At 42.0% G+C, this 23803-nt stretch overlaps 3 protein-coding genes across 10 annotated transcripts in view; 1 reads left to right on the top strand and 2 right to left on the bottom strand.

Annotated features, from left to right (window-relative positions):
• The window catches only part of flnc (filamin C), a 183008-nt gene that overhangs the window by 119969 nt on the left and 39236 nt on the right, over positions 1 to 23803 (bottom strand). The window lies entirely within an intron of this gene.
• LOC134299697 (uncharacterized) lies at positions 1939 to 4732 on the bottom strand. Its single transcript, XM_062983397.1, has 2 exons — positions 2398 to 4732; positions 1939 to 2171 (listed from the first exon to the last, which is right to left on the bottom strand). Exon 1 carries the CDS (start codon positions 4548 to 4550, stop codon positions 2754 to 2756), a length of 1797 nt encoding a protein of 598 aa, XP_062839467.1. The 5' UTR covers positions 4551 to 4732; the 3' UTR covers positions 1939 to 2171; positions 2398 to 2753.
• On the top strand, positions 6030 to 8823 carry LOC134299696 (uncharacterized). The gene is made up of 2 exons (XM_062983396.1): positions 6030 to 8364; positions 8591 to 8823. Exon 1 carries the CDS (start codon positions 6212 to 6214, stop codon positions 8006 to 8008), a length of 1797 nt encoding a protein of 598 aa, XP_062839466.1. The 5' UTR covers positions 6030 to 6211; the 3' UTR covers positions 8009 to 8364; positions 8591 to 8823.

The raw sequence follows: 23803 nt of genomic DNA, 5'->3' as shown, positions 1-23803 counted from the left end.
TTGGGGACCCCTGCTTTAACCCTTTACCTTAACTACCACCAATTCCTCAATACAGTAGAGTCTCACTTATTCAAGCTAAACGGGCCAGCAGAACCTTGGATAAGCGAATATCTTGGATAATAAGGAGGGATTAAGGAAAAGCCTATTAAACCTCAAATTAGGTTATGATTTTACAAATTAAGCACCAAAACATCATGTTATACAACAAATTTGACAGAAAAAGTAGTTCAATACGCGGTACTGTTATGTTGTAATTACTGTATTTACGAATTTAGCACCAAAATATCACAATATATTGAAAACATTGACTACTAAAATGGCTTGGATTATCCAGAGGCTTGGATAAGTGAGGCTTGGATAAGTGAGACTCTACTGTACTTTATTTCCCATACCACCATATTTCACCACAGCAACACGTGGCCGGGCACAGCTAGTAATATATATCTATATATATAAAAGAGTGATGGCATCACGGCGACCCACAAAACAACAAAAGTACAGGCCCCCCAACCTCGAAATTTGACAACACAACCCATCATCCACGCCTCTAGGTTGATACAACAAAAAGAAAAGAAAAATAAAGTCCTAATTAGAGAGAGAGGAATAATTGCTTTTATCCATTTGCTGCCAGTTAGAAGGCTAAGCTCCTCCAACTTGGTCTCCTAGCAACCCAATAAAAAATAATTAAAAAACACTAAAAATTAATACAATAAAATACTATAATAACAGAAAATAACTAAAAATAATACAAGAAAATAATAAAATATAATAAATAAAAATATAACTTACAATAAAATTAATAAAAAATTACAAATAACGTCAAATAAAAATTACACAACAATTTTTAACCAATACCACCACCACTTTGCCTCAGCAACGCGTGGCCGGGCACAGCTAGTATATATATATATGGGTAATGGAATCACGGCACCGGACAAAACAACTAAACTAAATGCCCCACAACCTTGAAAATTGACAGCACAACCTCTCATCCACGCCTCTACGTTCATACAACAAAAAGAAAAGAAAAATTAAGTCCTTGCCACAGCAACGCGTGGCTGGGCACAGCTAGTAAATAATATATTTATTTATAATAATTGAATATTTATTTATACTATAAATAAATATTCAATTGTAATAATAATAATAATAATAATAATAATAATAATAATAATAATACAGTAGAGTCTCGCTTATCCAACGTTCTGGATTATCCAACGCATTTTTGTAGTCAATGTTTTCAATACATCGTGATATTTTGGTACTAAATTCGTAAATACAGTAATTACTACATAGCATTACTGCGTTTTAAACTACTTTTTCTGTCAAATTTGTTGTATAACATGACGTTTTGGTGCTTAATTTGTAAAATCATAACCTAACTTGATGTTTAATAGGCTTTTCCTTAATCTCTCCTTATTATCCAACATATTCGCTTATCCAACGTTCTGCTGGCCGGTTTATGTTGGATAAGTGAGACTCTACTGTACTTTTTTTCTGCCAAATTTGTTGTATAACATGACGTTTTGGTGCTTAATTTGTAAAATCATAACCTAATTTGATGTTTAATAGACTTTTCCTTGATCCCTCCTTATTATCCAACATATTCGCTTATCCAACGTTCTGCCGGCTCGTTTACATTGGATAAGCGAGACTCTACCGTACTTGCGGAAATTTCCTTTTCAGTGCAAACATTGAAGAGTTGGGATATGGAGTCTTCTTCTCTGATTTTTTGACGCAAAGGCTGGATGGCCATCTGCCGGGAGGGACTGGGTTGTGTCTTCCTGCCTGGCAGAAGGGGGTTGGACTAGATGGCCTTTAGGGGTCTCTTCTAAGTACAAATCCCTGCCCACTTCCCAACAAGGGTTCCTGAGTCAACTCAAACACAAATGACCTCCTATATATACAATTGAAAATGAATCAGTTCAGTAAATAATATATCTGGCAAATTAATATACTGTTTAAATTCACAGTAATATCGAACACCATCAAATGGATTGTCCCATATACATAGAAATGCAGTCGGCGTTAAATTCACAGTAATAACAAGCAGCCTCAAATGGATAGTCCAATATACATTGAAGTGCAATCGGCGTTGTATATTCTATTGCCGAGAAGAGTAAGTTCGCCACGACCGGTTTCGGCCCTGCATCAGGCCTTCCTCTGGTGGTCTGAAAATAGTTACGTACACTAACATAAGTAACAAAATATATCCATAAAACATCATCCATTGCCTAATACTAACATGGTTCCAAACTTAACACTTGTTCTCTTTAGAGATACATGTCATTTACATTATGAAATGTATATCAAAGACACCAATAGTTACATACACAAAATATAAGTAACTACCTATCCATTGAGTAATAACTATAAACAACATTACAATATACTTACATAGTTCCAAATTTAACACTTGTTCTCCTTAGAGATACCTGTTTTTTACAGTGGAATCTAGGTCAAAGGAACAAGGAGTGGCCATAAGCATTAAAGAGTTACAAACATCGAAAAATTTGTTTTTAAACAAATTGTATATTTCTAAAACAGTATATACTCACGGGATACTCTGCTGTGTGTTAGGTTCTAATTGCGAGTATGAAAAGCATCAAGGGGTTGCCTCAATTTAAAGGGGAAGATGTTAAAGAAACAGAAAGGTTTATATGAAGATATAGAAGAAATACCACCAGATGGTGCTATGAGTACCCTTATTGTATTGGGTGTATTCAATTAGGGATTTATAGTATGCTAAGGTTCTATATATAACAACTGTATGAATTTTGTTCATTTAAGCCCTGTGGATGTTCTGTCCGTAATCTGAAAATCCAATATGTTTCCCTTTGCAAAAGTTTATTATTGAAGTCCATATGTTTGGATTGTGATACTACTTCTAGTATGTGGTATTTGAATGATTCAGGACTATGCTGTAGATCACAGAAATGTTTGTACAGTATGGATTCTCTGACATGATTTCGTATTTTGCTCCTGTGCTCTATAATTCTGCTCTTAACTTCTCGACGAGTCTGCCCCACATATGATAAATTACAATCACAAATTATCATGTAAATAACCCCTTTGGTTGTACAGGTGGCAAAATGGGGAAATTTAAATTCGAATGATAGATGTTGGTGTGTCAAGATTTTGGTCTCTATCAATTGGCTGCATACTGAACAATGATGGCAGCGATAGTTGCCCACCAGATTAGATTTTACAGTCCGGGGCCTATTGGTTATGTTTGAATGTACCAATATATCCCCAATATTCCTTGTTCTTTTATATGCTACCAAAGGGGGTCTATCACATCCAGGGATGTCTCTTATTAAGTTCCAGTACTTTTTAACAGTTTTGATGGCTAGATTGGACAAACTTGTAAGTGTGAGTGGCCATATCAATCTGTCTACTCCTGGTCTAATTTTGTCCTCTAGGAGTTTAGATCTAGGAATACTGGCAACCTTCGAGTAGGCTGATTGTATTATGGACTCTGGGTAACCTCGATTTCTGAACCTGCTTTTTGTCTCTTCCATTTCCTGATTGAAGTCCTGTAGGGTAGAGGAGTTGCGTTTAATCCTGAGCATCTGTGTAAAGGGTAAATTATTTTTTAATGCCCAATGATGGTAACTGTTGTAATGTAACAAGGAGTTTCTATCAGTGGTTTTTCGGTGGTTACTCACTTTCAATCGATCATTTTCCTTTGTAACCACGACATCTAGAAAAATCAAGGATGTAGAACTGATGTTTCCTGTAAATTTAATTTTGAGGTGAATTGTATTGATCCAGGATAATAACGTTACTGCCTCCTGATGTGAATTAACAATGATAAAGATATCATCAATAAATCTACAATATTTGATAATGCCGTCCGCTACAGGGTTCTTTGTGTGATTCAAGATAGTTTCATTCTCCAAATTATCCATGAATAAATTGGCTATCGCTGGCGCGACAGGACTGCCCATGGCTACACCTTGTATTTGGAAATAGTATTTTTCATCAAACTTGAAGTAATTTTTTTCAAGAATAATATCAAGAAGATCCAACAAAAAAAAGGTGGGAGGGTGGTGATTAGGCCTCCTGTTCAAGGTTGATTCACATATATATCGTGCCTCCTCTAACGGAATATTGGTATACAGTGATATTACATCTACAGACATCAGGACTGCATCTGTTGGGATCACCAAGGATTCAATAATGTTAATAAAATGTTTTGTATCTCTAACATAGGAAGAAGTCTGTTTCACAAAAGGTTGTAAATAGTGGTCCACAAATTTAGCTAGTGGTTCTAAGACTGAGCCCGATCCGGATACAATAGGACGGCCAGGTACCGGTCTAATGTTTTTATGTATTTTGGGTAGAGTATATAGTACAGGGATTCTGGGCCATGGTGTATGTAGAAATTTATATACATCCTCTGATATATATCCAAGTGCCAGCCCTTCCAATGTCACCGTTCTTATAATTGACTGGATATGGTGTGTAGGGTCCCGTTCTATATTGAGATAATGTTCTCTTACAGATAATTGTCTATGGATCTCATCCATATAATCAGTGCGGTTCATTAATACTATGGCTCCACCTTTATCAGCTGGCTTCCAAACCAGATCTTTGTCATTAGCTAAATTGTGAAGGATGTGCCATTCCTTACTGGAAAAATTTGTACTGTATGATCTTTTTTGCTTTATAATTGTACAACATAATTCTTCAGATACTGTCTTCTCAAAAACTCTGAGGCCAATATGGTCAGTCGTGGGAAAAAAATTACTCCGTGGTTTGAAAGTGGAGGTAATAGGGTTTATTTTGGTTCCAAAATGATGTCTTAATCTAATGGTGCGAAATAACCTAGCTAATTCTATTCGCATCCTAAATGGATTATACTTAGGTTTAGGGACAAATGATAGACCTTTGTTGACAACCTCCCTCTCTTGAGGGGTTAGAACTCTTCTAGATAAATTCACGACTAGGTCTTCCGTTTGGCATTTGGAGCCTCTTGAAAAAAAAAAACGATTGGGTCTATTCCTAGTACGCCCCGTACGTCTGGGTACCCGAATGTTATCACTCCTAGTAGAGGCCATGCTACGTCCTGAACTGTCTGACATGGATTCTGTGTCTTCTTCAGAAGTATATTCACTAAACCTTACTTGTTTTTTAGAATATTGGCGTTTAGAGTATAGCCACTGGTAAACTCTGTTATTGTTGTAATCATTTTCATCCCGCTCAAACTTTTTAAGTTTGAAAGATCTAAGTTGTTGGGAAAAGTTGTTGGGAATATATCAGAGCTAACAGAATTCCTAGGGGATTACGGATTTTTAAACCCCCAGGAATGTTTCATGATGATGAATCCTTTAATCAAAAATGGGTGGCAATTCTCAATAAGTGCTCGCAGGATTTGATGCTCTTACTTATTGCACGCTCCAATGATGAAATTGCCAATGTAAGAACCCAAACTCAGGTTATATTGGAGAGACTCAACTCTGAGGACCAGTTTAAAACTGATTTGGACACCCTCACATGTAAACTTAAAGAATTTTCCCAACAACTTAGATCTTTCAAACTTAAAAAGTTTGAGCGGGATGAAAATGATTACAACAATAACAGAGTTTACCAGTGGCTATACTCTAAACGCCAATATTCTAAAAAACAAGTAAGGTTTAGTGAATATACTTCTGAAGAAGACACAGAATCCATGTCAGACAGTTCAGGACGTAGCATGGCCTCTACTAGGAGTGATAACATTCGGGTACCCAGACGTACGGGGCGTACTAGGAATAGACCCAATCGTTTTTTTTTTTCAAGAGGCTCCAAATGCCAAACGGAAGACCTAGTCGTGAATTTATCTAGAAGAGTTCTAACCCCTCAAGAGAGGGAGGTTGTCAACAAAGGTCTATCATTTGTCCCTAAACCTAAGTATAATCCATTTAGGATGCGAATAGAATTAGCTAGGTTATTTCGCACCATTAGATTAAGACATCATTTTGGAACCAAAATAAACCCTATTACCTCCACTTTCAAACCACGGAGTAATTTTTTTCCCACGACTGACCATATTGGCCTCAGAGTTTTTGAGAAGACAGTATCTGAAGAATTATGTTGTACAATTATAAAGCAAAAAAGATCATACAGTACAAATTTTTCCAGTAAGGAATGGCACATCCTTCACAATTTAGCTAATGACAAAGATCTGGTTTGGAAGCCAGCTGATAAAGGTGGAGCCATAGTATTAATGAACCGCACTGATTATATGGATGAGATCCATAGACAATTATCTGTAAGAGAACATTATCTCAATATAGAACGGGACCCTACACACCATATCCAGTCAATTATAAGAACGGTGACATTGGAAGGGCTGGCACTTGGATATATATCAGAGGATGTATATAAATTTCTACATACACCATGGCCCAGAATCCCTGTACTATATACTCTACCCAAAATACATAAAAACATTAGACCGGTACCTGGCCGTCCTATTGTATCCGGATCGGGCTCAGTCTTAGAACCACTAGCTAAATTTGTGGACCACTATTTACAACCTTTTGTGAAACAGACTTCTTCCTATGTTAGAGATACAAAACATTTTATTAACATTATTGAATCCTTGGTGATCCCAACAGATGCAGTCCTGATGTCTGTAGATGTAATATCACTGTATACCAATATTCCGTTAGAGGAGGCACGATATATATGTGAATCAACCTTGAACAGGAGGCCTAATCACCACCCTCCCACCTTTTTTTTGTTGGATCTTCTTGATATTATTCTTGAAAAAAATTACTTCAAGTTTGATGAAAAATACTATTTCCAAATACAAGGTGTAGCCATGGGCAGTCCTGTCGCGCCAGCGATAGCCAATTTATTCATGGATAATTTGGAGAATGAAACTATCTTGAATCACACAAAGAACCCTGTAGCGGACGGCATTATCAAATATTGTAGATTTATTGATGATATCTTTATCATTGTTAATTCACATCAGGAGGCAGTAACGTTATTATCCTGGATCAATACAATTCACCTCAAAATTAAATTTACAGGAAACATCAGTTCTACATCCTTGATTTTTCTAGATGTCGTGGTTACAAAGGAAAATGATCGATTGAAAGTGAGTAACCACCGAAAAACCACTGATAGAAACTCCTTGTTACATTACAACAGTTACCATCATTGGGCATTAAAAAATAATTTACCCTTTACACAGATGCTCAGGATTAAACGCAACTCCTCTACCCTACAGGACTTCAATCAGGAAATGGAAGAGACAAAAAGCAGGTTCAGAAATCGAGGTTACCCAGAGTCCATAATACAATCAGCCTACTCGAAGGTTGCCAGTATTCCTAGATCTAAACTCCTAGAGGACAAAATTAGACCAGGAGTAGACAGATTGATATGGCCACTCACACTTACAAGTTTGTCCAATCTAGCCATCAAAACTGTTAAAAAGTACTGGAACTTAATAAGAGACATCCCTGGATGTGATAGACCCCCTTTGGTAGCATATAAAAGAACAAGGAATATTGGGGATATATTGGTACATTCAAACATAACCAATAGGCCCCGGACTGTAAAATCTAATCTGGTGGGCAACTATCGCTGCCATCATTGTTCAGTATGCAGCCAATTGATAGAGACCAAAATCTTGACACACCAACATCTATCATTCGAATTTAAATTTCCCCATTTTGCCACCTGTACAACCAAAGGGGTTATTTACATGATAATTTGTGATTGTAATTTATCATATGTGGGGCAGACTCGTCGAGAAGTTAAGAGCAGAATTATAGAGCACAGGAGCAAAATACGAAATCATGTCAGAGAATCCATACTGTACAAACATTTCTGTGATCTACAGCATAGTCCTGAATCATTCAAATACCACATACTAGAAGTAGTATCACAATCCAAACATATGGACTTCAATAATAAACTTTTGCAAAGGGAAACATATTGGATTTTCAGATTACGGACAGAACATCCACAGGGCTTAAATGAACAAAATTCATACAGTTGTTATATATAGAACCTTAGCATACTATAAATCCCTAATTGAATACACCCAATACAATAAGGGTACTCATAGCACCATCTGGTGGTATTTCTTCTATATCTTCATATAAACCTTTCTGTTTCTTTAACATCTTCCCCTTTAAATTGAGGCAACCCCTTGATGCTTTTCATACTCGCAATTAGAACCTAACACACAGCAGAGTATCCCGTGAGTATATACTGTTTTAGAAATATACAATTTGTTTAAAAACAAATTTTTCGATGTTTGTAACTCTTTAATGCTTATGGCCACTCCTTGTTCCTTTGACCTAGATTCCACTGTAAAAAACAGGTATCTCTAAGGAGAACAAGTGTTAAATTTGGAACTATGTAAGTATATTGTAATGTTGTTTATAGTTATTACTCAATGGATAGGTAGTTACTTATATTTTGTGTATGTAACTATTGGTGTCTTTGATATACATTTCATAATGTAAATGACATGTATCTCTAAAGAGAACAAGTGTTAAGTTTGGAACCATGTTAGTATTAGGCAATGGATGATGTTTTATGGATATATTTTGTTACTTATGTTAGTGTACGTAACTATTTTCAGACCACCAGAGGAAGGCCTGATGCAGGGCCGAAACCGGTCGTGGCGAACTTACTCTTCTCGGCAATAGAATATACAACGCCGATTGCACTTCAATGTATATTGGACTATCCATTTGAGGCTGCTTGTTATTACTGTGAATTTAACGCCGACTGCATTTCTATGTATATGGGACAATCCATTTGATGGTGTTCGATATTACTGTGAATTTAAACAGTATATTAATTTGCCAGATATATTATTTACTGAACTGATTCATTTTCAATTGTATATATAGGAGGTCATTTGTGTTTGAGTCACTTCCCAACAAGGCCACCCTCACTTGCAAGCCTTCTTCTCCTTTTGTGTTTTGGTTCCTGGTGAGCTCATGACGGCATTCCTTCCTTCCTTCCTTCCCTCCTTCTTTTATCGGCCAAATGATCCAAGGGAATCTGGCACAAAAACTGTGCTTCTTGCTTTGGGATTTCGGAAGTGCCGGGGTCAAGGGCTGGGGAGCCGGGAGGGAAAGGATGACGGGGAAATCCCTGGCCGGCCCAACCAGAGTCCAGTTGCTCTCGGGCCGCCCTGAGAAGTGGCCACACCGCATTGTCCGGCCAACAATGGGCCCAGGGCTTGACCCTTTCCCTCTTCCGTAAACACTCTCCCCGATCCCCGGCCTCTTGAGCAAAACATTCGGAAAGCATGAAACCCTTTCTCCAACGTTGACACCGTCCTTTTAGAAATATAAACAAAGACACAATGAAAGAGCAGAAGGAATGCCAAAAATGGCAGATTATTTTATGAGAGATATATATATAAAAGGGTAATGGAATCACGGCACCGGACAAAACAACTAAACGCCCCACAACCTTGAAAATTGATAACACAACCTCTCATCCACGCCTCTACGTTCATAGAACAAAAAGAAAAGAAAAATTAAATCCTAGCCACAGCAACACGTGGCCGGGCATAGCTAGTATATATATAAATGTAATGTACATTTGTAGGACTGAGTTAACAACAAAACCACTGGGCCAAATCACACCAAATTTGGCCACAATATTCATCATTTTTCAAAGAGTGACCATCAAAATAAAAAAAAATAGAAAGAAAACAGAGACAAGGGCAGAAAAATCCCATTGTTTCCCAACTTGAATACCATTGAATAGCCTTGCAGCTTCAAAGTCTGGCTGCTTCATACTTAACTGACTCCATTGTTGGCCAACTTGAAAACCATTGAATAGCCTTGCAGCTTCAAAGCCTGGCTGCTTCACATCTAGGGGACTCTATTGTTGTCTGACTTGATTGCCATTGAATAGCCTTGCAGCTTCAAAGCCTGGCTGCTTCATACCTAGGGGACTCCGCTGTTGGCCAACATGAATGCCACTGAATAGCCTTGCAGCTTCAAAGCCTGGCTGCTTCATACCCAGGGGACTCCATTGTTGGCCAACCTGAATGCCACTGAATAGCCTTGCAGCTTCAAAGCCTGGCTGCTTCACATCTAGGGGACTCTATTGTTGTCTGACTTGATTGCCATTGAATAGCCTTGCAGCTTCAAAGCCTGGCTGCTTCACATCTAGGGGACTCTATTGTTGTCTGACTTGATTGCCACTGAATAGCCTTGCAGCTTCAAAGCCTGGCTGCTTCATACCCAGGGGACTCCATTGTTGGCCAACCTGAATGCCACTGAATAGCCTTGCAGCTTCAAAGCCTGGCTGCTTCACATCTAGGGGACTCTATTGTTGTCTGACTTGATTGCCATTGAATAGCCTTGCAGCTTCAAAGCCTGGCTGCTTCACATCTAGGGGACTCTATTGTTGTCTGACTTGATTGCCATTGAATAGCCTTGCAGCTTCAAAGCCTGGCTGCTTCACATCTAGGGGACTCTATTGTTGTCTGACTTGATTGCCATTGAATAGCCTTGCAGCTTCAAAGCCTGGCTGCTTCATACCTAGGGGACTCCGCTGTTGGCCAACATGAATGCCACTGAATAGCCTTGCAGCTTCAAAGCCTGGCTGCTTCATACCCAGGGGACTCCACTGTTGGCCAACCTGAATGCCACTGAATAGCCTTGCAGCTTCAAAGCCTGGCTGCTTCATACCCAGGGGACTCCATTGTTGGCCAACCTGATTACCACTGAATAGCCTTGCAGCTTCAAAGCCTGGCTGCTTCATACCCAGGGGACTCCACTGTTGGCCAACCTGAATGCCACTGAATAGCCTTGCAGCTTCAAAGCCTGGCTGCTTCATACCCAGGGGACTCCACTGTTGGCCAACCTGAATGCCACTGAATAGCCTTGCAGCTTCAAAGCCTGGCTGCTTCATACCCAGGGGACTCCACTGTTGGCCAACCTGATTACCACTGAATAGCCTTGCAGCTTCAAAGCCTGGCTGCTTCATACCCAGGGGACTCCATTGTTGGCCAACCTGAATGCCACTGAATAGCCTTGCAGCTTCAAAGCCTGGCTACTTCATACCCAGGGGACTCCATTGTTGGCCAACCTGAATGCCACTGAATAGCCTTGCAGCTTCAAAGCCTGGCTGCTTCATACCTAGGGGACTCCACTGTTGGCCAACATGAATGCCACTGAATAGTTTTGCAGCTTCAAAGCCTGCCTGCTTCATACCTAGGGGACTCCACTGTTGGCCAACATGAATGCCATTGAATAGTTTTGCAGCTTCAAAGCCTGGCTGCTTCATACCTAGGGGACTCCACTGTTGGCCAACATGAATGCCACTGAATAGTTTTGCAGCTTCAAAGCCTGCCTGCTTCATACCTAGGGGACTCCACTGTTGGCCAACATGAATGCCATTGAATAGTTTTGCAGCTTCAAAGCCTGCCTGCTTCATACCTAGGGGACTCCACTGTTGGCCAACATGAATGCCATTGAATAGTTTTGCAGCTTCAAAGCCTGCCTGCTTCATACCTAGGGGACTCCACTGTTGGCCAACATGAATGCCACTGAATAGTTTTGCAGCTTCAAAGCCTGCCTGCTTCATACCTAGGGGACTCCACTGTTGGCCAACATGAATGCCATTGAATAGTTTTGCAGCTTCAAAGCCTGCCTGCTTCATACCTAGGGGACTCCACTGTTGGCCAACATGAATGCCACTGAATAGTTTTGCAGCTTCAAAGCCTGCCTGCTTCATACCTAGGGGACTCCACTGTTGGCCAACTTGAATGCCATTGAATAGTTTTGCAGCTTCAAAGCCTGCCTGCTTCATACCTAGGGGACTCCACTGTTGGCCAACATGAATGCCATTGAATAGTTTTGCAGCTTCAAAGCCTGCCTGCTTCATACCTAGGGGACTCCACTGTTGGCCAACATGAATGCCATTGAATAGTTTTGCAGCTTCAAAGCCTGCCTGCTTCATACCTAGGGGACTCCACTGTTGGCCAACATGAATGCCACTGAATAGTTTTGCAGCTTCAAAGCCTGCCTGCTTCATACCTAGGGGACTCCACTGTTGGCCAACATGAATGCCACTGAATAGTTTTGCAGCTTCAAAGCCTGGCTGCTTCATACCTAGGGGACTCCACTGTTGGCCAACTTGAATGCCATTGAATAGCCTTGCAGCTTCAAAGCCTGCCTGCTTCATACCCAGGGGAATTCTTTCTAGGCCACCTTGAATGTCACGAAGGACTACACCACAGCAACGTGTGGCCGGGCACAGCCAGATATATATACACTAGCTTTGCCCGGCCATGCGTTGCTGTGGCTTATTGGAATCCTTTGTTAGCCAGGTGGAACAGCAGTGAATAGCCTTGCAGTCTCAAAGCCTGGCCGTTTTCTGGAGTAGCTCGAGCTTTTTGTTGTATGAACCTAGAGGCATGGATGAAGGGTTGTGCTGCCAAGTTTAGTGTTTCTGGGATGTGTCGTTTTGTTGTTTTGTCCTAGGCCAAAATTTCATTACCCTTTTATATATATAGATATATATAGATATATACAGTAGAGTCTCACTTATCCAACACTTGCTTATCCAACGTTCTGGATTATCCAATGCATTTTTGTAGTCAATGTTTTCAATATATCATGATATTTTGGTGCTAAATTCATAAATACAGTAATTACTACATAGCATAACTGCGTATTGAACTACTTTTTCTGCAAAATTTGTTGTCTAACATGATGTTTTGGTGCTTCATTGGTAAAATCATAACCTAATTCGATGTTTAATAGGCTTTTCCTTAATATCTCCTTATTATCCAACACATTCGCTTATCCAACATTCTGCTGGCCTGTTTATGTTGGATAAGTGAGACTCTATTGTATATATATCTATATATATAAAAGAGTGATGGCATCACAGCGACTCACAAAACAACAGAACTACAGGCCCCCCAACCTCAAAATTTAACAACACAACCTATCATCCATGCCTCTAGGTTGATACAACAAAAAGAAAAGAAAAATAAAGTCCTAATTACAGGGAGAGAAATAATAGTTTTTATCCCATTGCTGCCAGTTAGAAGGCTAAGCTCCTCCAACTTGGTCTCCTAGCAACCCAATCAAAAATAATAAAAAACACTAAAAAAATAATTAAAAACACTAAAAATTAATACAATAACATGCTATAATAACAGAAAATATCTAAAAATAATATAAGAAAATAATAAAATATAATAAATAAAAAGATATCTTACAACAAAATTAATTAAAAAATACAAATAACGTCAAATAAAAATTACACAGCAATTTTTAACCAATACCACCACCACTTTGCCACAGCAACCCGTGGCCAGGCACAGCTAGTATATATGTATGTATATGTATATATATATATATATATAGCTGAAACTATGCAGTTATCTAACTGGCACTACAACATACTAAGTCATCCCATCTTGGCTTCATGTCCCATGAACTAGCAACTCCTGGAAAACTACAAAATTCTGTATGTCGGCAGTATTGTTTTCCTTGGTTTCCCAAGACACAGCGGCCACTTGGAGTCTCTTTGAAGCAATGAGAGCGATAAGGATGAGGATGATGCATCCAGACCAGGGGTCCCCAAACTAAGGCCCGGGGGCCAGATGCGGCCCTCCAAGGTCTTTTACCTGGCCCCTCTTCTTAACTTTAGACTTAGGGTTGAGCTAAGTCTACCTGGTTTTTGGAGGTCTCTTTGCTTACTTATAGCCTTATGAGATCGTCTAGATGGTCTCTGGAGGTCTCTTTGCTTAGCTACGGCCGTATGAGACCATCTAGATGGCTTTTGGAGGTCACTTTTGTTATCTATGGTCATATGAGACCATCTAGATGGCCTTTGAGGGTCCCTTTCCTTATCTATGGTTTTATGAAACCATCAAGATGGTCTTTGAGGATCCCTTTCTTTATCTATGGTCTTATGAGACCATATATATGGTCTTTGGAGGTCTCTTTGCTTACCTATGGTCATATGAGACCATCTAGATGGCCTTTGAGGGTCCCTTTCCTTATCTATGGTTTTATGAAACCATCAAGATGGTCTTTGAGGATCCCTTTCTTTATCTATGGTCTTATGAGACCATATATATGGTCTTTGGAGGTCTCTTTGCTTACCTATGGTCATATGAGACCATCTAGATGGCCTTTGAGGGTCCCTTTCCTTATCTATGGTTTTATGAAACCATCAAGATGGTCTTTGAGGATCCCTTTCTTTATCTATGGTCTTATGAGACCATATATATGGTCTTTGGAGGTCTCTTTGCTTACCTATGGTCATATGAGACCATCTAGATGGCCTTTGAGGGTCCCTTTCCTTATCTATGGTTTTATGAAACCATCAAGATGGTCTTTGAGGATCCCTTTCTTTATCTATGGTCTTATGAGACCATATATATGGTCTTTGGAGGTCTCTTTGCTTACCTATGGTCATATGAGACCATCTAGATGGCCTTTGAGGGTCCCTTTCCTTATCTATGGTTTTATGAAACCATCAAGATGGTCTTTGAGGATCCCTTTCTTTATCTATGGTCTTATGAGACCATATATATGGTCTTTGGAGGTCTCTTTGCTTACCTATGGTCATATGAGACCATCTAGATGGCCTTTGAGGGTCCCTTTCCTTATCTATGGTTTTATGAAACCATCAAGATGGTCTTTGAGGATCCCTTTCTTTATCTATGGTCTTATGAGACCATATATATGGTCTTTGGAGGTCTCTTTGCTTACCTATGGTCATATGAGACCATCTAGATGGCCTTTGAGGGTCCCTTTCCTTATCTATGGTTTTATGAAACCATCAAGATGGTCTTTGAGGATCCCTTTCTTTATCTATGGTCTTATGAGACCATATATATGGTCTTTGGAGGTCTCTTTGCTTACCTATGGTCATATGAGACCATCTAGATGGCCTTTGAGGGTCCCTTTCCTTATCTATGGTTTTATGAAACCATCAAGATGGTCTTTGAGGATCCCTTTCTTTATCTATGGTCTTATGAGACCATATATATGGTCTTTGGAGGTCTCTTTGCTTACCTATGGTCATATGAGACCATCTAGATGGCCTTTGAGGGTCCCTTTCCTTATCTATGGTTTTATGAAACCATCAAGATGGTCTTTGATGATCCCTTTCTTTATCTATGGTCTTATGAGACCATCTATATGGTCTTTGGAGGTCTCTTTGCTTACCTATGGTCTTATGAGATTGTCTAGATGGTCTTTGAAGGTCTCTTTGCTTAGCTATGGCCTTATGAGACCATCTAGATGGCTTTTGGAGGTCTTATGAGACCATCTAGATGGCTTTTGGAGGTCCCTTTCCTTACCTATGGTCCTATGAGACCGTCTAGATGGCCTTTGGGGGCCCCTTTCCTTACCTATGGTCTCATGAGAACGTCTAGATGGTCTTTGGAGGTCTCTTTGCTTAGCTATGGCCTTATGAGACCCTCTAGATGGCTTTTGGCGGTCCCTTTCCTTACCTATGGTCTCATGAGAACATCTAGATGGTCTTTGGGGTCTCTTTCCTTACCTATGGCCTTATGAGATTGTCTAGACCAGGGGTCCCCAAACTCAGGCCCATGGGCTGGATGAAGCCCTCCAAGGTCATTGACCTGGCCTCTGTCCTAAACTTTAGACTTAGGGTTGACCTAAGTCTGAAACGACTTGAAGGCATACAACAACCATCTTAATTTTGGACTATTTCATCCTAGTCCGGCCCCCTAACAGTCTGAGGGACTGTGAATCGGCCCCCCACTTAAAAAGTTTGAGGACCCCTGATCCAGACGGATGAGCTCTGTGTGTGTGTGTGTGTGTTTTGCATTTGTGTCCTGTGTGCATTTCGCCCGTGCCTTTGTGCGCCTGTGCCCTTAGCAGAAGGAATGGGAGGCAATGAGCCATGCATCATGGACATGGAAAATCCGATGGGATTTCGCCGGAGGAGGAAATCAGCAACAGATGTGAGCAGCAGGCGCCGCTGAAACAAAACAGGCTCCCCATCAGCCCAGATGCCTCGAGGGGGGTCTTAAGGGGGGGGGGGCTCTGGAGCCATTCCAGCAAAGGGAGCCAAGAGGGTGGACTAGATGTCCTCAAGGGGACCCATGGACGGTGGGAGTGGATGCTTCATTCATTCAGGAAATGCCAGAAGCGCCAGAGAGCTCCTTTTCTAATGTGATCACAAGGAATCTTTACTTTGCAAAGCTCTTCACACTCTATTATTATTATTATTATTATTATTATTATTATTATTATTATTATTATTATTATTTTATTATGACACAGCAAACAGTAGAGTCTCACTTATCCAACATAAACAGGCCAGCAGAACATTGGATAAGCAAATATGTTGGATAATAAGGAGGGATTAAGGAAAAGCCTATTAAACATCAAATTAGGTTATGATTTTACAAATTAAGCACCAAAACATCATGTTAGACAACAAATTTGACAGAAAAAGTAGTTCAATACGCAGTAATGTTATGTTGTAATTACTGTATTTACAAATTTAGTACCAAAATATCATGATATATTGAAAACATTGACTACAAAAATGCGTTGGATAATCCAGAACGTTGGATAAGCGAGTGTTGGATAAGTGAGACTCTACTGTAGAGATATGCTGGATTTCGTATCACAAAACCACAAGTGGGACACTTCCCAAGTGTCTAGGACTGTGTGATGTATTTTCGGATGATGCGTGCAGATCCCAGTAGGGTGGCCTTTTGCAGTTGGCAGATTGTGATTTTCTCAATGTCTATTATTTCCAAATGCCAGCTGAGATCTTTTGGCACGGCACCCAATGTGCCCATCACCACTGGGACCACCTGCACTGGTTTCTGCCAGAGTCTTTGAAGTTCAATCTTGAGGTCCTGAGAGCAGCTGAGTTTTTCCTGTTGTTTTTCGTCAATGCGACTGTCACCTGGGATGGCAACATCAATGATCCAAACCTTTTTCTTTTCCACAACTGTGATGTCTGGTGTGTTGTGTTCCAGAACTTTGTCAGTCTGGATTCGGAAGTCCCACAGTATCTTTGCGTGCTCATTTTCCAATACTTTTGCAGGTTTGTGATCCTACCAGTTCTTTGCTGCTGGGAGGTGGTACTTGAGGCATAAGTTCCAATGAATCATTTGGGCCACATAGTTGTGCCTCTGTTTGTAGTCTGTCTGTGCAATTTTCTTACAGCAGCTGAGGATATGATCCATGGTTTTGTCGGTTTCCTTGCAGAGTCTGCATTTTGGGTCATCAGCTGATTTTTCGATCTTGGCCTGAATGGCCTTTGTCCTGATGTCTTGCTCCTGGGCTGCCAGGATCAGGCCTTCTGCCTCCGTCTTCAGGGTCCCATTCGTGAGCCAGAGCCAGGTCTTCTCCTTATCAGCTTTTCCTTCAATTTTGTCAAGGAACTTTCCATGCAGTGTTTTTTTGTTTATTATTATTATTATTATTATTATTATTATTATTATTATTATTATTATTATTATTGCACTAGATTTCCCTAGCCTAAAATGACACATTTTAATATAATGGGTTTATGGTTCCCATTCCCTTGATCTGGTCATGTAAGTGTTATTTATTGTTATAATTGTATTATTTTACTTTGTTTAATAATGTGTTATTACGTTGTTATGTTGTTATGTGTTGTTATGTAATGTTTATGTTGCTTTTATGACTGTAAACCACCCTGAGTCCCATCTGGGAGATAGGGCGGTATATAAATAAAGTTTTATTATTATTATTATTATTATTATTATTATTATTATTAACTCCTTACAAACAATTCGGAGAAAGAGCAAGCCATGAGCCGGGACTTGAGTTAAAGCACTCTGTCCATGCTCAGTGAGCCCTCTCATTGAGTATACTCCACCTTCCATTTTGGATCATTATTATTATTATTATTATTATTGTTATTAACTCTTTACAAACAATTCAGAGAAAGGGCAAGCCATGAGCCGGGACTTGAGTTAAAGCACTCTGTCCACCTTGAATAGCACTGAACAGCCTTGCAGCTTCAAAGCCTGGCTGCTTCCTAACCAGAGGGAGCCTCCATTGGCCACCTTGAATAGCACTAAACAGCCTTGCAGCTTCAAAGCCTGGCTACTTCCTAACCAGAGGGAGCCTCCATTGGCCACCTTGAATAGCACTGAACAGCCTTGCAGCTTCAAAGCCTGACTACTTCCTAACCAGAGGGAGCCTCCATTGGCCACCTTGAATAGCACTGAACAGCCTTGCAGCTTCAAAGCCTGGCTGCTTCCTAACCAGAGGGAGCCTCCATTGGTCACCTTGAATAGCACTGAACAGCCTTGCAGCTTCAAAGCCAGGCTGCTTCCTAACCAGAGGGAGCTTCTATTGGCCACCTTGAGTGGCACTGAACAGCCTTGCTTCAAAGCCTGGCTGCTTCCTAACCAGAGGGTGCTTCCATTGGCCACCTTGAATGGCACTGAACAGCCTTGCTTCAAAGCCTGGCTGCTTCCTAACCAGAGGGTGCTTCCATTGGCCACCTTGAATGGCACTGAACAGCCTTGTAGCTTTAAAGCCTGGCTGCTTCCTAACCAGAGGGTGCTTCCATTGGCCACCTTGAATAGCACCGAACAGCCTTGCAGCTTCAAAGCCTGGCTACTTCCTAACCAGAGGGAGCCTCCATTGGCCACCTTGAATAGCACCGAACAGCCTTGCAGCTTCAAAGCCTGGCTGCTTCCTAACCAGAGGGAGCCTCCATTGGCCACCTTGAATAGCACTGAACAGCCTTGCATTTTCAAAGCCTGGCTGCTTCCTAACCAGAGGGAGCCTCTATTGAGCTTCCTAACCAGAGGGTGCTTCCATTGGCCACCTTGAATGGCACTGAACAGCCTTGCAGCTTTAAAGCCTGGCTGCTTCCTAACCAGAGGGTGCTTCCATTGGCCACCTTGAATGGCACTGAACAGCCTTGCAGCTTCAAAGCCTGGCTACTTCCTAACCAGAGGGTGCTTCCATTGGCCACGTTGAATGGCACTGAACAGCCTTGCAGCTTCAAAGCCTGGCTGCTTCCTAACCAGAGGGAGCCTCCATTGGCCACCTTGAATAGCACTGAACAGCCTTGCATTTTCAAAGCCTGGCTGCTTCCTAACCAGAGGGAGCCTCCATTGACCACCTTGAATAGCACTGAACAGCCTTGCATTTTCAAAGCCTGGCTGCTTCCTAGCCAGAGGGAGCCTCCATTGGCCACCTTGAATAGCACTGAACAGCCTTGCATTTTCAAAGCCTGGCTGCTTCCTAAACAGAGGGAGCCTCCATTGACCACCTTGAATAGCACTGAACAGCCTTGCATTTTCAAAGCCTGGCTGCTTCCTAACCAGGGGGAGCCTCCATTGGCCACCTTGAATAGCACTGAACAGCCTTGCATTTTCAAAGCCTGGCTGCTTCCTAACCAGGGGGAGCCTCCATTGACCACCTTGAATAGCACTGAACAGCCTTGCATTTTCAAAGCCTGGCTGCTTCCTAACCAGGGGGAGCCTCCATTGGCCACCTTGAATAGCACTGAACAGCCTTGCATTTTCAAAGCCTGGCTGCTTCCTAAACAGAGGGAGCCTCCATTGACCACCTTGAATAGCACTGAACAGCCTTGCAGCTTCAAAGCCTGGCTGCTTCCTAACCAGGGGGAGCCTCCATTGGCCACCTTGAATAGCACTGAACAGCCTTGCATTTTCAAAGCCTGGCTGCTTCCTAACCAGGGGGAGCCTCCATTGACCACCTTGAATAGCACTGAACAGCCTTGCATTTTCAAAGCCTGGCTGCTTCCTAACCAGGGGGAGCCTCCATTGGCCACCTTGAATAGCACTGAACAGCCTTGCATTTTCAAAGCCTGGCTGCTTCCTAACCAGGGGGAGCCTCCATTGGCCACCTTGAATGGCACTGAACAGCCTTGCATTTTCAAAGCCTGGCTGCTTCCTAACCAGGGGGAGCCTCCATTGGCCACCTTGAATAGCACTGAACAGCCTTGCATTTTCAAAGCCTGGCTGCTTCCTAACCAGAGGGTGCTTCCATTGGCCACCTTGAATAGCACTGAACAGCCTTGCATTTTCAAAGCCTGGCTGCTTCCTAACCAGAGGGAGCCTCCATTGACCACCTTGAATAGCACCGAACAGCCTTGCAGCTTCAAAGCCTGGCTGCTTCCTAACCAGAGGGTGCTTCCATTGGCCACCTTGAATAGCACTGAACAGCCTTGCATTTTCAAAGCCTGGCTGCTTCCTAACCAGGGGGAGCCTCCATTGGCCACCTTGAATAGCACTGAACAGCCTTGCATTTTCAAAGCCTGGCTGCTTCCTAACCAGAGGGAGCCTCCATTGACCACCTTGAATAGCACCGAACAGCCTTGCAGCTTCAAAGCCTGGCTGCTTCCTAACCAGAGGGAGCCTCCATTGACCACCTTGAATAGCACCGAACAGCCTTGCAGCTTCAAAGCCTGGCTGCTTCCTAACCAGAGGGAGCTTCCATTGGCCACCATGAATGGCACTGAACAGCCTTGCATTTTCAAAGCCTGGCTGCTTCCTAACCAGAGGGATCCTAACCACCAGACGAAGCCACAGCAACACGTGGCTGGGCACAGCTAGTTTATCTATAATTTATTTTCCTTTTCTCCTTTGGAGAAAAAAGAGGCCACTTTCCTTCCCCTCCCGTTCCTTCCCGAGGGACGCATTCCGCATTAACACATGTGTAACACTTGCCGTTGCCTTTCTGCGCACAAGCCATGCTCACAGGCAGCTGTTTGGCTCGACCGCCTTTTCCAAACCAATTGGAGACGCAATTTCAACCTCCATGGGGGGGTCTATGGAGCGGGACTGTCTCGCTTTATATTCCGAGCTGCAGGGAATCCCCGGAGGGAAACAGAGGCAAGCAATGGAGACGCAGTGCGAGCATTGGGAACCGTGTCCTGGACGATGCTCAACAAGAAGCGCACTTGGCGCACTGCGCCTCTCGCTCACAGCTGGACCGGCCTCCGTGCCCCCCTCTGCTTTCCCAGCCTCTCTCTCTCTCTCGGGGCTTCCCAAAGCATTGCTGAAGACTTATTTCATTGTTTTGGATGTCAGCGCCTTGGCAGGCCTCGGAGCCCACTCCTTGGGTAGCTTGCATGCCGGATTCTTCCTTCCTAAAAACGGGAAACTTCGCTGCTGCAGCTGCTTTGCAAAGAAGCAAAAACTGTGCAAACATAAGTCCCCCAAACACAAGGGAAAAGTACTACACACAGGCAGAAAAGATAAAGTGTGGATCAGGGGTCCCCAAACTAAGGCCCGGGGGCCGGATGCGGCCCTCCAAGGTCATTTACCTGGCCCCCGCCCTCAGTTTTATAATATAACTAGCTTGGAGACCCGGCGATGCCCGGGTCATTTGAGAAAGGCCTTGTTTGCCTGTGTTCCAAGTGTAGCCTATATCCAATGTCAGGTGGGTTCAGTGGGTGCGGGTGAGCTCCAACTCCCATATGCAAGTCCCATCGTCCAGTGTCCATCCCCGTCCAAACAGAGCCAGTATGTAGAATAGGTCATGAGGGCTCCATGTACCATGTTTGGTCTTGATCAGTCATTTGTGTGGGTCGCGGTGCTCTCAGGAAGTGAGTGAAGGTATTGGAAGTCCCATCGTGCATGGTCCATCATCCTCCAAACTGCACCTGGGTGTAGAGTGAGTCCTGGGTGTTGTCTGTGTCAAGTTTGGTGTTGATGAGACATTGATGGGGGTGACAGTGGTCTCGGGAAGTGAGTGAACATACTGCAAGTCCCATCATCCAAGGTCCAAGCTCTTTCAAACCTCACCAAGATGTAGAGCGGGCCATGGAGGCTCTATGTGCCAAGTTTGGTCTTGATCAGTCATTGGTGGGGGTCACAGTAGTCCCAGGAAGTGAGTGAAGATAGTGCAAGTCCCATCATCCACGGTCCCTCTTCCCCCAAACTGCACCAGGATGTAAAGTGGGCTACTCTGCACCTGCGTGTCAAGTTTGATACAGTTTTGTCATTCATGGGCATCACAGTGGTTTGTGGGAGGTGAATTGGAAGAATGTACTGCAAATCCCATAATCCTTGGTCCACCCTCCGTCAAACTGCTGCAGCATGTGAAGTGTGTCATTTGGGATCTGTGTGCCTGGTTTGGTTCAGTTGTGTGATTTGTGGCAGTTGCTGTGGTCTCAAGAAGTGAGGGAAGGTACTGCAAATTCCATCATCCTTGGTCCATCCTGCCCCAATATACATCAGGATATAAAGGGGTCGACAGGAGTTCTGTGTGCCAAGTTTGGTCCATTTCTATCATTGGTGGGCATTGCAGTCGTCTGTGGGAATTAAAGTGTTTGAAAGTACTGCAAATCCCATCATCTTTGGTCCATCCTCCCCCAAATGGCAGCAGCTCATAAAGTGCATCGTGGGGATGAAGTGTGCCAAGTTTGGTGCAGATCCGTCATTCCTGTTGGTCTCAGTGGCCTGGGATAGTGGCGGCCAATCAAAACGCGAGCACATATTCCGCCAGGCCAATCAAAACGCTGATACATACTCCGATTTCACTTTTATCTATATATATAAAAGAGTGATGGCATCACGGCGATTCACAAAACAACAAAAGTACAGGCCCCCCAACCTCAAAATTTGACAACACAACCCATCATCCACGCCTCAAGGTTGATACAACAAAAAGAAAAGAAAAATAAAGTCCTAATTAGAGGGAGAGCAATAATTTTTTTATCCAATTGCTGCCAGTTTAGAGGGCTAATCTCTGCCCATTTGGTTGCCTAGCAACCAGCCAAGGGACAGCCAGGTTTCAGTTAGGGGACAAGCAAATTTAGGCCTCACTTAGGCTTCTTCCACAGATTATCTAATTTGCACTGGATTATATGGCAGTGTAGACTCAAGGCCCTTCAACACAGCTATATAACCCATTTATAATCTTATATTATCTGCTTTGCACTGGATTATCTTGACTCCACACTACCATATAATCCACTTCAGTGTGCATTTTATACAGCTGTGAAGAAGGAGCCTCATATAATCCAGTTCTAAGCAGATAATATAAGATTAGAAATATACAGTAGAGTCTCACTTATCCAACGTAAACAGGCCGGCAGGATAAGTGAATATGTTGGATAATAAGAAGGGATTCAGGAAAAGCCTATTAAACATCAAATTAGGTAATCATTATACAAATTAAGCACCAAAACATCATATTATACAACAAATTTGACAGAAAAAGTAGTTGCATGCGCAGTAATGCTATGTAGTATTTACAGCAGAGTCTCACTTATCCAACACTCGCTTATCCAACGTTCTGGATTATCCAACACATTTTTGTAGTCAATGCTTTCAATATATCGTGATATTTTGGTGCTAAATTCATAAATACAGTAATTACTATATAGCATTACTGTGTACTGAACTACTTTTTCTGACAAATTTGTTGTCTAACATGATGTTTTGGTGCTTAATTTGTAAAATCATAACTTAATTTGATGTTTAATAGGGTTATCCTTAATTCCTCATTATCCAACATATTCGCTTATCCAACGTTCTGCCGGCCCGTTTATGTTGGATAAGTGAGACTCTACTGTACTGTATTTACAAATTTACCACTAAAATATCACAATGAATTTAAAACACTGACTACAAAAACATTGATTATGAAAAGGCAGACTGCGTTGGATAATCCAGAACATTGTATAAGCGAATGTTGGATAAGTGAGATTCTTCTTTAATATGAAATAATTACTGGGATAGAATAATGCAGAACAATATAATCTCTAAAACCAGGACAGTAAATAAACAGGGGAATTCCACACAGGGAACAATCAGGGCCAGCTAACACCTCCCAACAAAGTATTCCCA

Source organism: Anolis carolinensis, chromosome 5 (genome assembly GCF_035594765.1).
Source record: "Anolis carolinensis isolate JA03-04 chromosome 5, rAnoCar3.1.pri, whole genome shotgun sequence".
In the NCBI taxonomy this organism is placed as follows: domain Eukaryota; kingdom Metazoa; phylum Chordata; class Lepidosauria; order Squamata; family Dactyloidae; genus Anolis; species Anolis carolinensis.
This window is presented reverse-complemented; position numbering and strand designations above follow the sequence as displayed.

Bases quoted from the DNA above. Each gene is read 5' to 3' on its own strand.
- LOC134299696 (XM_062983396.1), top strand. From the start codon at position 6,212: ATGAACCGCACTGATTATATGGATGAGATCCATAGACAATTATCTGTA.
- LOC134299697 (XM_062983397.1), bottom strand. From the start codon at position 4,550: ATGAACCGCACTGATTATATGGATGAGATCCATAGACAATTATCTGTA.